Source organism: Haematobia irritans, chromosome 4, assembly GCF_050003625.1.
Source record: "Haematobia irritans isolate KBUSLIRL chromosome 4, ASM5000362v1, whole genome shotgun sequence".
NCBI classification, from domain to species: Eukaryota; Metazoa; Arthropoda; class Insecta; order Diptera; family Muscidae; genus Haematobia; species Haematobia irritans.
Window position 1 is genome coordinate 56,901,188 of NC_134400.1, and position 15,901 is coordinate 56,917,088.

General features: G+C 34.8%; 1 protein-coding gene across 1 annotated transcript in view; it reads left to right on the forward strand.

The window, feature by feature from the left end:
- P5CS (Delta[1]-pyrroline-5-carboxylate synthase) overlaps nucleotides 1–15,901 on the forward strand; it is a 205,535-nt gene that overhangs the window by 177,291 nt on the left and 12,343 nt on the right. The window contains exons 9-10 of the mRNA XM_075308092.1: nucleotides 12,741–12,998; nucleotides 13,058–13,283. Coding sequence (XP_075164207.1) covers nucleotides 12,741–12,998; nucleotides 13,058–13,283 — 484 coding nt within the window. The remainder of the gene's footprint in view (nucleotides 1–12,740; nucleotides 12,999–13,057; nucleotides 13,284–15,901) is intronic.

Below are 15,901 nucleotides of genomic sequence, written 5' to 3' on the forward strand. Positions count from 1 at the left end.
TTATTTCTATAAAAAATTTTCTCAAAATTTTATTTCTTAGTTGGAGAGAAATATTTTGCAAAATCTACCAACACATCAAGAGTTCTACCAATCTACCATTTTTGGTAGGATTATACCAACTGTGGCAAAGTAAGGAAAATGACTGTTTATAGCAACATTTCAATGTAAGGGTTATAGAAGCCATAAAGCTGTATGATCTGCGAAGTTCCCATGTGCTTCATAATCATAACGAAAAGCGAATGATTTTGAGGAATACAATGTCTGTATTTTATGTGTCACAGCATTACAACAATAGTTTGTTAACAATATATTGAATATGTTTCTGCTTACAAAAATTCTTAAACTTTTCACTATGATTTACACTTCGATCAATGTTTTTTATAACACACATATATCATATATATCGTCTACAGCATTTTCAGAGGACTATCTGTACATTTCGATAAATGTAACTTTATGTCGGAGGTATATGTAAGGTGTGATGGATTGATGTAGAGAGTTAGGAAAACTTTTGTCATTACATCAGTTAACTAAGAACATCTCGCTGTGAAAAAAGTCAAATTTCTTAAAATTTTTATTGGAGAATAACATCTGTAGTGGTAGTGGATGGAATATTTTTCTAATATTCCCCAGAAGCAAAGTTCAAGAAGAAATATAGGAAGCCTTTAATTGGATTACCGAGGCAATTTAAATGTTCACAAAATTGTTTTTAAAATTTTCAGGGTAATTGGAGACACAGTTGCCTTGGCAACGGAATATACTGTGAAAATCCCTATTGTCATAGTGACTTTTATACCCTCCACCATAGGATGGGGGGCATATTAACTTTGTCATTCCGTTTGTAACACATCGAACTATTGCTGTAAGACCCCATAAAGTGGATCGTGGTGAAATTCTGTCAATCTAAGAATGCCCGTCCATCCTTCTGTTGAAATCACGCTAATTTCCGAACGAAATAAGCCATCGACTTGAAACTTAGCAAAAGTAGTTGTTATTGATGTAGGTCGTATGGTAGTGCAAATGGGCCATATTGGACCACTTTTAAGTACAGTCCCCATATAAACGGACACCCTGATTTGGCTTGCGGAGCCTCTACGAGAAGCATATTTCACCCGATCTGGCTGAAATTTGGTACATGGTGTTGGTATATGGTCTCTAAGAACCATGCAAAAATTGGTCCATATCGGTCCATAAATATATATAGCCCCCATGTAAACCGATGAGGAGCAAAATTCATCCGATCCGGTTGAAATTTGGTATGAGGTGTATGGTATCTAATAACTATGCAATAAATGGTCCTTCTCGGTCCATAATTATATATAGCCCCCATATAAACCGATCCCCAGATTTGGCTTGCGGAGCCTCAAAAAGAAGCAAATTTCATCCGATCTGAATGAAATTTGGTACATGGTGTTGGTATATGGTCTCTAACAACCATGCCAAAAATGCGTCCACATCGGTCCTAAATATATATATATATAGCGCCCATATAAACCGATCCCCAGATTTGGCTTGCCGAGCCTCTAAGAGAAGCAAATTTCATCCGATCTGCCTGAAATTTGGTACTTGATGTTGGTATATAGTCTCTAACAACCAAGCAAAAATTGGTCCACATCGGTCCTAAATATATATATAGCCCCCATATAAACCGATCCCCAGATTTGGCTTGCCGAGCCTCTAAGAGTTGTGAGTATATGGTATGTAACACAGAAAAGTCTCTATTGCCACTCGAGCCAAAAATAATCTACCAAAATTTTATTGCCATAGAAAATTTTGTCAAAATTTTATATTACTATAGACAATTTTGTCAAAATTTTATACTACTATAGAAAATTTTGTCAAAATTTTATATTACTATAGAAAATTTTGTGTCTAAAGAAAATTTTGTCAACATTTTATGTCTTTAGGAAATTTTGTCAAAATATAATTTCTATACAAAATGTTGTCAAAAAGTTATTTTTGTTGTTTTGATCTCAGCTTTAAAACCATTGCGTTGACTAAACTACAAGAGTAGTTTAACCTTTTTTGCCTCTGTTGGTTAAGCTACTCTTGTAGTTTAGTCAACGCAATGGTTTTAAAGCTGAGATCAAAACAACAAATATGATTAAAGTACAAACCAACAATAAAAACAAAAAACGAAAAATGTATTTCTATAGAAAATTTTGTCAAAATTTTTTTATATTTCGAAAATTTTGTCAGAATTTTATTTCGGTAGATAATTTTGTCAAAATATTTGTATAGGAAATTTATGAAGCATTTCAGAGTTGGAGGGGAATATTTTGCAAAATCTTCCAAAACATCAATATTCTACCAATCTACCAAACAGTAAAAAATCTGTCACTTTTGGTAGACACGTGTTCATAATTGTATATAGCCCCCATATAATGCGACCCCCATATTTTAATTCTGGCTCTATAATTGCCGCACAAAAGTCCATATCGGTTCGAATATATTTCTTCCCTATATATACCGGTCAAGAACTTAATATATACATATTTAATCGACCATTATTTTGTCTACCGCATGGACTAACTTACAATTTAGAAGATGATGTTAAGAACCCAGCAAAAAAAGCGTCGCCAAAAAGTAATGAAAATGTTCTTTTTGGATACGGAAGTCGTGCAAAATTGACGCAGAAGCGATGAATTTAACATGGGCTTGTCACAGGACGGAAGTCCTCCATTTCAACAGCCGTTGCACTGAATTTGCATTACTTCTTTAGGTGTGATCCGAATTCAATGTTTTGGATGTAAATTAAAAAATTCTGTGATATTTTCTCAAATAAATAATTTTTATAGTTCTTTATAATTTTTAATGGATTCTAACGCTTGTTGGAAACGTTTGACCTCAAATATTTTCAAAGAATTTACAAGTTTTTGAGATTGTATTTAGCATTTTTTCGACAAAATTTAAATGATTTGTACCATTTTATGAATTCTTACTCTGTTTTTAACCGATTTGAAACAAAAAAGTAAAAATTACCCATTAAAAGTATGAAAAAAACCAAGTTATAAAAAATTTAATTAAAGGAACTTTCTCTGTAGTTAAAATAAAGAACATCATTGGGAGTGCATCTTCTGGAAGTGCTCTTAAAGTTGTGCCTTTGGAAGAACTTCCAAATTTTTTTGCGGGGGAGTTTTAAGATGCCTTGCCATCGGCCGCAACCCAAGTAATTTAATTGTGGATGACCGTCTTTAGTAGAAGTTTCTACGCAAGCCATGGTGGAGGGTACATAAGATTCGGCCTGGCCGAACTTACGGCCGTATATACTTGTTTATTTCTCGAGTATACTTTAATATATGCAAATGACTCTTGAAAAGCTTTAATCAAAATTCTATAGACTGTAGTCACCTTATATATATCGGTACATTATAATTAGTGGTTACCCTAGGTCTGTGATGTAGATTGCTGCCATATATTCTATGGTGCCAGATAATTAATTCATTATTTACCTAAAGAAATTGTGTTGCGACAACAAAAAGTTTTCTTAAGAGTTCATTGATAAGAAGATCTCCTACCAGAAAGTATTTGAACTTTTATGTACCAGCAAAGAAACGATAACTAAACTTTCTAACTATGCGATGTTTACATTTGTTATGAATAATATTGGCCTCAGAATAACATAAGCGTCGTTCTCTAAGTCAATTGTGGTATTTGGCAACATTTTTTCAAATGAAAATAGTTTCCCCTTTCAATAAGTTGGAAATTTGTAGGTAAATACTGGTAATAATCAAAACGTTGTATTCTATTTAGAATGAGAAAAAGAAATTTCTAACACATCGAAATATGAGTGTTAGAACAATAATCCTGCAAAAGAATATCTATAAACTTATGGGTAATGATTCGAGTGAGATATTTAATCATGCTCGCTTAATAAACTTAAAGAGGTGAGGTTAGGTTATAGGAACACCAATTCATATATACATAGAACATGTTAGTCCATGGTAATTCCTCAATGTCATGTTTCTCTCATCCCCGTCATATTTGCGTTCTTCAACAAGTTTTCTAGGTCTTCCACCCAGAAGCCTTGACAACTCGTCTTCGCCCTCAGAAAAAAATAGCAACTAAGTATATTGTTTGTTTTAAAGGAGAGTGCCGGAGACGGTGATTTCCGGTGATAGCACCAATCATTAAGACAAACATAAACTTTTTAGCCTCTACCATAGGGTATATATTTGGGAGTATAACAACTTTGTCATTCCGTTGGCAACTCATCGAAGTGTTGCTATTTCGTGTACAATGTCAGTACACTGTTAGAAAAATATGTTTTTCATATGTTCCGATATAAACAAAATGTGTTTAGGGCACAAATTTTAAACACAATACATTTAAGTGCAATCATGTAGTGTTCCTAAACTAACACTAAATGTTTGGGACCCATATGTTAATATGTTAGAATATATTATGTTTGGGGCATGAATGTTTTATAAAAATAATATGTGTGAATGTAAACATATATAAATTTACAAATTTCGAGTAAACATATATGTGTTGTGATATTTTATTCAGAGAGAGAGAGAGAGAGTATAGAGAAAGAAATAGAGATGGAAACCGGGAGGGTTGACGAAAGATATCTACATAACACAGCGAGAGAATGAAAAGAGAGCAATTTCTGTGAAACCGCTTGTATGTTGTTTCCGAAAACTGTTTTATGATAAGGCCAAAAATTTGATATGCTTAAGTCTAAATATTATTTAATTTGAATACTAGAATGAGTATTCGGAGTAAAGGGAATAGACATTCGGAACCAAGAGAATAGACATTTGAAGAAAAAAAACAGCGTGTGGTTTTGTCTTGAGAGCAGCATTTTATGCATGTGTGGACATGTGTTTTGTTTATCATTTTGGCATTATGGGCACAATTTTTTTTCTTGGTTCTTTAAAAGAAATCGGAACGTATGCTAACCACTGCTCCACCTGGCCAACAAATGTATGTTTCTGTTAAATAATGTTATGTTTGCATGGGCTCGTGGGCGCTGCAAACTATGCTATATAAATGTAACTTATAACGATAATTGTCTATTGGTGACTATAACAGCTACGTAGCCCAGTGGTAGTGTGTTGGCTTACAAATTGCTTGGTTCCCAGTTCGATTCTCCGTCCAGGCAAAACGTAAAATTTAAAAAATTATAAAATTGAATAATTTCTTCAACATTATTTGTATTACAGAAAAAGGTGCCAAGAACTAAAAATTTCGTGGAAGTGAAAATTATGTGAGGGAATGAGCACAATCTTCTTGGGAGAAAATTCTTCCAAGCATATAACATTTTTGGGCTCAAAATGCTTCCAAACATATAATATGTTCACATAAAACAAACATAATAATGTTTCGGCAATATCCAATAATATATGTGCTTCCTGCAAAATATGTTTGGAACATATGTTAGAGAAGCGATTGTTTTTGAGGGTGTATATGTCTAACTACCATGCAGAAATGGGTCCATGTCGGTTGATAATTGTATATAGTGACTTATGTAGCTATTTAATATGCTTTTATCATCTAACATAGACTCCATATCAGAGGTGTGCGCGTGACACGAAATTTTAAACAATATCTTTGATATATGTGTAAAAGGGGCAAACAAAAATGAACGTGCGTGAGTAAAATTTCTTCCAAATCACACTCACGATGAAATCCACGCTCACAATATAATTCACATTAACGATGAAATTCGCAATCAGCGTAAGATAACATATAGGCACACAAAAATCACACTAGCAAACAACTTCCATTTTACGATGAAATTCATGCTCACCGATTTCAATCACCTGTTTTGATCATGCTCAAGATTTCAATAGCGTCATTGTTTGATGGTTCACTGGTAAACAATATTTTAATTTTGCTAATTGCTAGGTTAGGTATAGTGACAGACCGTTATTTCAGGCTCACTTAAGACTATTAAGTCCATTGTAGTGAAATTCTCTCTTACCACTGAGTGTTGCCCAATTCGATGCTTAGTTCAACGACAAGGAACCTCATTTATAGCGGAATCGGAACGGCGTTTCACATTGCGGTGAAACCATTGGGAGAAGCTCTGGAACACTTAGAAATGTAACCAGCATTACTGAGAGTAACTGCAGGGAATCATGAGATTTGTCGTGAATCACGAGAATTTTCCTGGGTCGGGTCGGGCTTTAAGCGTTGCGAGAGTATGTGAATATCGTGTGTTAATATGTAGAGTAAAAATATTCCTTCGTGAGTGAAATTTCATTTATGCGCACACCTCTACTCCATATGGACTAACGTATAGGGTGAATACAGCAAATGCCCCTTTGTTTTTCGATAGCCAAATTTTTTGTTTTTCTCCGACGAGGCTAAGATTTTACCACATTAGCCATCCACGCAACTATGGCCGAAAAATAAGAAATCCATAATTTTGGATATATTTGCGAATTGATTAAAAAACACATTAACCACGAATTCATAAAATGTGCAGGTAATGTGGTACACCATCATGTAGATTTTTTTGTAAAAAAAATAAATCCAATATATGTATGGCAATTGCATACATTTTATGCTTATTTAGTACTCTTACATCGCAAAATTAATAAATTGAAAATATACCTTCACACAATACGAAATGAACCACAAAAAAAAAAATATTCGAGCACAGGTAAATGTGATTTTTTTTTTCAACTGGCACAAAGGAAGAGTTGCAAAAATCAAACAGATCTTTGATTTCTTCATTCTCTGACAGCCACAATCTATTCAGCTTGGTTTAGTTATTCGTATGTTGTTAGATAGAGAAAAAAGCGACTATACCACATTACCAGCCTGTACCACATTTGCTGCACTCACCCTAATATAGAAAACAATAGCTCCGTTCGAGAACCCGACAACAGTTATGAGTTACGAGACAACATTTGACAGTTATGAGATAGAGAAATTGCATGTTTTTGCTAGAGTTTTTCTCCCAGTAAAATCTTGCAAACCACAGCATACATTGCCAGCTAGTTGTTGATAACAAACCTGGTACTTTGTTTGTACATGTTCAGCACCTAAAATTAGAAGTTAAAAAAACAGATTCGTTTTTTTTTAATGTTTTAGAAGCTGAAATTTTAAATGTTACTGGTTGTCGTTCGCGTACTTTTCAGTAAAAAGAGTAAAATACATTTTTACTCTCTTGCTAGTTTTTACTGGAAAAGTACGCGAACAGACCTAATGTTAAGGTACTTTTAGTTAATGTGGTATCACAATGGACTGAATAGTCTAAGTGAGCCTGAATCTTAATCGGGCTGCCACCTTAACCTAACCTTAACCTAACCTAATGTTAAGAAGTTTTATGGCATTGGCATCTGGCAAATTGGTGTGGACGAAAAGCTCAAAATAGTTTCGAAAATGTTTTACCCATGTTAAGCCCCAGTTACACCAGACTCAATAAAGACTCTATGAGAGTGGCAGTGTTATCGTTGTGCATAGACATTCATATAAACAATTTTGGCGCCTGGAAATAGGCAAAGAAAATTTTCTCAAATTTCTAAATTGAGGTTTCCCCTGAACTGTTAACCCGAGTAAAGTTTTGGGAGAACTACTGTGACATGATTAGATCTGACCAGATCCGAAAATTGGTAAGATCTGATTATATCTAATTGCTATGGAATCAGATCTGATCAGATTGGCCTAGATCTAATGCGTTCGATATAATTATATGTATCCTTATATAGTTAGATCTTTCCATATATAGGTGATTATATCTAGGATTATATTAGATCCACTAATTTTAACATGGAAATTCGTAGTATCGATGAAATTGACATGAAATTGTGTTTAGATTTAGTTTGTAAAAAAGAGGTATGCACGTGACACGAAATTGTCGTGAGTCACGCTGATGATAACGGCGTGAGTGTGCATGTCGTGCATGAGCGTGATTTACGAAAACAATATCTTCGTGAGTGTGTGTGAGTAACGAGTAACGAAAATAATCCCGCTTACGAATATAAAATGCTTACGAGTTCATTTCATTTATAATTTTAGTGACATCCTAAGTGTTAAAAGTTTTATAACACTCTCGATTTTAATCATACTCATATTTTCAGTAAGGTTCTATAGGTAAATTACTCATAAAATTATTCGTGAGTCACGACATTTTTCGTGAGTCACGATATTTTTCGTGAGTCACGACATTTAATAGATTTTCGTACGTGAGTACAAATTTTCTTTTCGTGAGCGTGCGTGAGTCCTACCAAAAATATCGTGCGTGAGTTTGCGTGAATAAGATTTCTCCACCGTGAGTGTGCGTGAGCGTGAGTGCACAATGTATAACCATGATTTAATAATATTTTAAAGAATACATATTAAATAAATTTAGTTCGTATGTTGTGCCACGGTTTTTAAATTCAGTATATGAGTCTCCAGCGAGTATGTGTGAGTCTTTAATAGTTTTTCGTGCGAGGGTGCAGAAATAATACCCATGTGCACACCTCTATCATGGACCACTTTTGTTTATGATCACAATGTAGATATTAAAAAAAAAGGAAATATAACATTTCCTCAATGATAATATTTTTGCGCCTCAAAGCAAATATTTTTAGCCTCGCCGTTAAAAAAATCCAAACCAAGCACACCAAACACCTTTTAATATGAAACACAATGTACCCCAAATTCTGTTACAACTCTTGTATGAGTTCAGGTTCTTGCATATTTTCAAGAGACTTTTCCGCAGGACTTCCTTATGTGTCTCAACTCTGTAAATCATTGTGGCCATTGGAGTATGCTCCCGTTTCTTCGTGTTTGGACATGGTCGTCGATTCCTTCTAGCGTTTGCTCGGTGTTGAGGCGGATTTATGTATTTCCGGTATCATCCCATTGATATCAGTTTAATATTTGGTCCAGTTTCATATCCTTACACCCTGGAGTGTGAGGCAGCAATGACTTGGGTTGGCTTCGCAGATATCAGTTGTGAAATATTGCTAGTCGAATGTAATGTTACGCCCTTGGGTATTTATGAAACCTTTGGGATACTTTCATTTCCGCAATGTAATGCATATTGTTACTAGTTTATGTATTTTTCCAATGTGGTATTGGCAAAATCGATTTATTTGTTTTGAAAATTCTATAGATGTAAGGAAATAGTTTTAAATATTTTTAAAACATCGATTTCTCAGTTATTTTTATTATTTGCTAATTAGTAAAATTCTAATCAACTTAAATGAATGACAAAAGGAAAGAGAATGTGAAAAATAATTTATCTGTTAGACATGTCAGGCAAAGAAAAAAATAATTGGAAATTATTCGTAAGTCATTGACTAGCAAAAAAAGAGCTTCCAAAAAAGTAGTTTGGATCCCCAATTTGTGATCCGTAAGTAGTGCAACCTTAGATCATCTCCAATGAATTTTACATGGGCTTGTCATAGGACGGAAGTACTCCATTTTTGGATCGTTTGCATTGCTTTAGAAGTTGTGCCTTGGAAGTTCATTTGGATGAAGAAATTTAAAAAGATTAAAAAACAAGTGTTTTTTTTTGTTCAATGTCACTTTTTATATTTTTAATAGTATTTTTTGTTAATTTTTTGTTATTAACTAATTTTTCAAATTGAAAAACATCTTCGTTTCCACCGGGGGTTGAACCTGGGTATGTTGGCCCCATAACTGAACTGCTTAGCACACTTAGCCACAAACGCCATTGAACGCGATGCATAAAAACGTTTATTCAAATGTTTGTAACATGAACCAAATATGACACCACGGCATGACATTCTAACTACTTCCTGAGATGTTATTTATTATTTTTCTATTTTTTTTACTTTTTTATTGATTTTATATTCTTTTTTGCGAAATTTAATTGTCCAAAACGTAAATTTTCACTTAAAACGGCCTAATTCCGTACTTTCTGAGACTTGTCCAAAAGGATTGCATCGGAAGCGAAGACAAATCGATAGGAGATCCCGGGATGCACTTTAACAAAAGGACTGCATCGGAAGTGGAAAATACTTGATGGGGTATTCAGGGGTGCGCTTTAAAAGAAATGTTTGTGGAACAACTTCCAACTTTGTTTGCTGGGTAGTTTAAACGTACATCCAAAATGCTCTTCTAGAGTTGGATTTAATTTTCATTTCACAGAAGTTCTTTTGAAGTGAATTATAAATATCCTTTGTCTTACTCAGTTTTCGCAATAAATTAAAATTTTCTGTATTTTACCGTTTAAAAACACAGTAAAGGCAAACGAAATAATGGAAATGTCCAAAAAAGTGTACTGACCCATTTCTCGGCAGAATTGAAATTTACATTCAAATATTTGCTAGTATTATTCAAAACGCCTTTGCGTAGAGATTTGAAATTATATTTTTTTATTGTTTTTCCTTATTTTTTTTTTAATAAAATCCGAAATATTGAATATTTAAATCACACTTGAAGATCTAATGCAAAATCAATGCAGAGGATGCTTAAAAGATGACTTCCCCCTATGACAAGCCCATGTAAAATTCATTGTTTCTGAGCCAATTTTGCACCAATTTCTGATCCAAAAAGAAAATTTTCATAGCTTTTTTTGCTGGGATATTAAATAAAGGTATTAAAAAACCAGCAGTAGACTTTCATTGACATATGGTACGGTTTGCCGAGACCACTTCCCGAGTCGATTTAGTAATGTACGCCTGTCCGTCTGTGGAAACATTTTTGTAAAGTCTAGGCCGCAGTCTTAGTCCATTGACTTGAAATTTGACACAAGTAAAACACATACTTGTGTCACATTTCCAGTCAAATATTTCAGAATCGATCCCTTTTGCAAGAAATCGCTGAGGATTTAGATATAACTCCGATATCCTTATATGACACCAGAGAAAAAACTGATGGTCTAGCTTTGGGAGCTAAATTGCAAATCGGTTCTGATTTTTATGTAGCTCCAATATAAGCCCTATGTGGCCGTACATATTTGGTACAAAATCTCATATTTTATCTGCGATCTCAACAAGATTTTTCTCTATGGTAGGTTAGGTTAAATTGGCAGCCCGATTAAGTTTCAGGTTCACTTAGACTATTCAATCCAATGTGATACCACATTACCTAAAAGTATCTATTGCATATGGGCACTTCTAGTTTTAACCGCTGAACCTTCTCGATTATTTTCTTTTGTTGAACCAACCAGATTGTTCCAAAAACATTAGGAGACTGCTTAAGTTAACGTTTTCCAGGTCCGCCAGTAATATAAAGCTATATGCCCCAAAAATTCGCTTATGCCTTACACAAAATGCAGGACACTCACACAAGAGTTGTTTAATTGATTCCTTTTCCTCTGCATCATGACAGCTCACACAATAGTCATTATACTTTGCGCCAATAGTTTTTGCAAAATCGCCTATCAAGCAGCGACCCGTTGTAGCAGATATCAGGAGTGATATCTCACGTCTTGAGAACTCTAGCATATCTAGTGTGCGGTTTAATTTTAAATGGGCCCATATTTGCTTGGTGTCGTAACAACCCTTTCAATTCTCCCATTGAACATTTGCCATCATAACAGCCTTCTCACGCAGTAAGAGCTTGCAGGTAACCACAGGCATACCAACAGATTCTAGTTCCCCTGGAATATGTAAGGTAGTTCCTAGCCTTGCTAACTCATCCGCTTCGCAGTTGGCCAGTATGTTCCTATGGCCAGGCACCCATATTAGGTGAATATTGTACTGCACGGTCATCTCGAGGGATATGCGGCAGTCGATGGCCGTTTTCGAGTTAAGGAACACATAGTCCAAGGATTTTATTGCAGGTTGACTCTCTGAGTATATATTAATGCCAACATTTTTTGGAACATTATTTCTCAAAAAGAAGGCATGATAGAACTCCTCCTTGGGGAGTGTCTCTGTCGCATGCCTTTGTATGTTTGTTTGTCCTAGTGTGGTTGAAATACGTCTCTTCATTAGAAGTTCGTCTATCAGCCTAAGTATACCTGGATCAACATTCAGAGTTGCCAGTCCATTTAATATCGAGCTCGGATGGACGTTATTGAACGCCCCTTCGATGTCTAGAAACGCCACGATTGTGTATTCATGGACAGATAGTGAGCATTCATTAAAGCGGACAAGATCATGTAATGCGGTCTCAGTAGACCTGCCCTTCGAGTATGCATGCTGTCGTTTCGTGAGCAAACTTGAATCGACGCTAGTTCTAAAATAAATATCTATCATCCTCTCCAGAGACTTAAGTAGGAATGAGGTTTAGCTGATTGGTCGGAAATCCTTCGCACTCGAGTGAGAGGCTTTTCCCGCTTTAGGTATGAAAACGACTTTTGTGTTCCTCCACTTTCCTGGAATATATGCTAAGTTGATACATCCTGTATATATCGCCGACAACCGGGGGATAATTCTGTTAGTCACTGCTTGTAACTCCGCCGGAGTAATTCCATCAGGTCCGGGGGATTTGAATGGTCCAAAGCTATTTAACGCCCATTTTATTTCCAATTTCCTCGATAGGAAATGACCGCATGCGCCACTGTGGCACCGCCAGAACATGGTTCACCCGTCTGATTCTCAGGAAAATTTGTGTCCAATAGTACCTCCAGCGTCTCCTTACTAGACCTTGTCCAATTGCTCATTTTTGGCAATTATGCAGGCTCCATTTATATCTTTAACAGTATACTAATGTGAGAAAGAGAGAGAGAACGAGAAGAAATTACCGTGATCAAAAGAATCTTTCCAGATTATTGTTATATAACCAAACAAGCAGAGATAAATTGACATTCAACATAAGGATGGTCTCCAAGAAATTTGTTAAATATCTGTTAACTTGTATTTTCTTTATCTATTTTGCAGAATGTTGGACGTGTTTTGAGACGTACTAGATTAGCCGAGAACTTGGATTTAACACAAGTTACTGTTCCAATCGGTGTTCTATTGGTCATTTTTGAATCTCGCCCCGATTCCCTGCCTCAGGTTGCCGCTTTGGCTATGGCCTCGGCCAATGGTTTGCTATTAAAGGGTGGCAAGGAAGCTGCCCACAGTAATAAGGCCCTGATGGAATTGGTCAACGAGGCTTTGGCAACAGTTGGTGCCGAAAAGGCTGTGTCCCTGGTAAGATAAATTAGACAAACAATGTGTATTAGAATTTGAAATAATTTTGATTCAAATAGGTTTCGACACGCGAAGAAATCAGTGATTTGTTGTCTATGGATGACCACATCGATTTAATTATTCCTCGTGGTTCTTCAGATTTGGTAAGAAATATTCAACAGCAATCTTTGCATATTCCTGTTTTGGGTCATGCCGAAGGTGTTTGCCACGTTTTCATTGACAAGGATGCTGATATCAAGAAGGCATTGAAGATTGTTCGCGATGCTAAGTGTGATTATCCAGCTGGTGAGTATTAGAAATATTTCCAGATTGATTTGATTTTTTTCTTTCAAGTATTTCATTCCATTAAAAATGCATTTTACAATTTTCTTATTGTACTCTCTGCCGTGGGAAGTAAAATTGTTCACCTTCACAGTCCTTGTTTATTTCTGCTTGTTTGAGTTGTGGTTGACAAAATGTATACAAGAAACGTACCTTTTGTGGATGAAAGTAATAAGCTTCATTATTTGCCTGTTATACAGTAGGTAACGGACGTCTCAGATAATAATATAAAATCATGTAAGAAAATTTTATCCAAACTCCATACATTTTCGGTACGAAAACTGATAAAAAAAAATTTCATAAAATAACAATTTTTGAATCAAGCTAGACGACAATCCTATTAAAAATATAACTCCTGTAAAAAAATGGTTATGAGATGGAAACTAGTCATTGTTCTTTTTTAACAGTTATGACACAAAACTCTTCTGATTAGTGTATTTGTTTTTAGTCAGCACAATTTTTAAAAGCTAACACAGGCATTTTTGGACAAACTAGATGTTCTTGGATTTTTGAAAATAATTTCTGCTTTCCCAAACAAATCCTAGCTTCTTGATGAAAATATATGGTGCATCAATTATCACCCTATATGCGACGCAATATTAAACTATTTGGCACCAAACAAACAAATCACGTATCCCAGCCGAAAGTACTCGATTAGATGAGAAAGTAATTTCTCGATTTTGCAAGATTGGTTGCCGTTCGTTTTTATGAGCCTTTATAGTTTTGTCGCTCAAGAAATGCTGTGATTTTTCCCCTTCTTCGCCAAAGTTGTAGCTCTTGACTTTGCAAACAAAAATGCTGAATATATTAAGTCGGAAAAATGTCATCTTCATGCTCAAAATCCCAAAAATGTCGACAAATTACCACTCTTTTTTACTGATTTCTTCCGTTTTGCAATTAATTTTTTTCGTTTTTACGAAACAACATAATAAACGAATATTTTTCAAAATCTTTGTTGTTAAAAATGAAAATTAATCACATTTGTATGACAAAATCCGTATCAAGAAGTGGTCATATGGAGTTGGTGGTATCACAAAATTGTTCCTAATAGGCAACATTTATTTCCTTGATAGTTTCATAAAATAGTTCAAGACAGTGATGCCAGGAAGTTTTTGGAAAATTCCCTACGCGGCTCCTAAAAATTCCCTTTTTTTCCTTACGCCCAAAATTTGTTTCCCTACATTTTTCCCTACGGTACTAAAATCAGACAAATTTTGCAAGAAAATGACAAATATTTTATAATGAATTCAATTTCTTCTTTCTATAGTATCCTTCAATAAAGGGACCAAATGTTCAATAATATGAATATTGACATTTTTATTCGGATTTCGAACATTGCAACATCATTGCTCATTTTTAACACTACCAACATTTTTCTTGTGGACTTTAATGGCCGCGTGTTTCTTCAGGTCTGATTTCTACAATTTACGAACTTTCCACAAGCAATGCATTGGTATTTAAAATCGTCTTTTTCGACCGCCTCTAGCCAACGCTTTAATTCAACAATGAGCCAATTTGTTGGAATGGTTTTTTTTTCTTCACTAGACGACATTTTTCGAAAACATTAAAAACTGTTGTGAATGTAACAGTTGTAAAACAGTTTTTGAAGATATTATTATTTTTATGTTAGCCTGACACCAATGCAGGCCGGCTTAATGTCGAAGTCATTCAAACTAAATATTATTACAATACTTATTCGAGCTTATTGGACAAGTTCTTTTCAGTAATAGTACTAATTCCCTTAATCTTATTGTCCAATAGGCTCGAATAAGTATTGTAATAATATTTAATCCTACATTTATGCACACCGCATATGCACTGCAAGTGATCTTTGTATTAGAAAATATTGAGAGGCACCAAGTTGAGGAAGCCATCACCTGTTTATGAACCTTAATGGAAGCGTTCATTCCTGCAAATGAAATATATTTTCGCATTTGTAATTAAATACCAATGCAAAACATCTTTTAACGTTACCGCTGTAAATAAAATCATTACAATAACATCGTTAACGGAGAATTGCGTATTCCATTCGTTGAAGCTTTGACTACCATCTATTTTGGATCTTCAAATATTTGGAATATTAAGGAAAAGTACTCTTCTTGTTGCAAAATGTAGTAAACTCTGGAAATTGGAAAAACTCCCTACATTTGTAGAAAAAATGAAAAATCTGTCCTTTTTTCCCTACAGATGTAATTTAGGAAAAAAATCCCTACAAAAAAGGATTTTTCCCTACGCATGGCATCACTGGTTCAAGAGCTGTATACAGCCGCCTATAGACGACAAACTAAAAAAAAATCGGTGGAAAAAAGTGGTAATTTTTTGAACATTTTTGGGGTTTTGAGCATAAAGATTAAATTTTTCCGATTTAATATATTCCACATTTTTGTTGGCCGAGTCAATAGCTACAACTTTGGTGAAGACTGAAAAAAATTTTCACAGCTTATTTAGCTATGACAATGCGAAAATTGAAAAAAAAGAGTGCTCAAAATTGCATTTGGCGACAAAACTATACAGGCTCACCAATCTAGCAAAATCCAGAATTTTTTTCTCCTCCCATTGGAGCCAAAAAGTTGAATATTGCG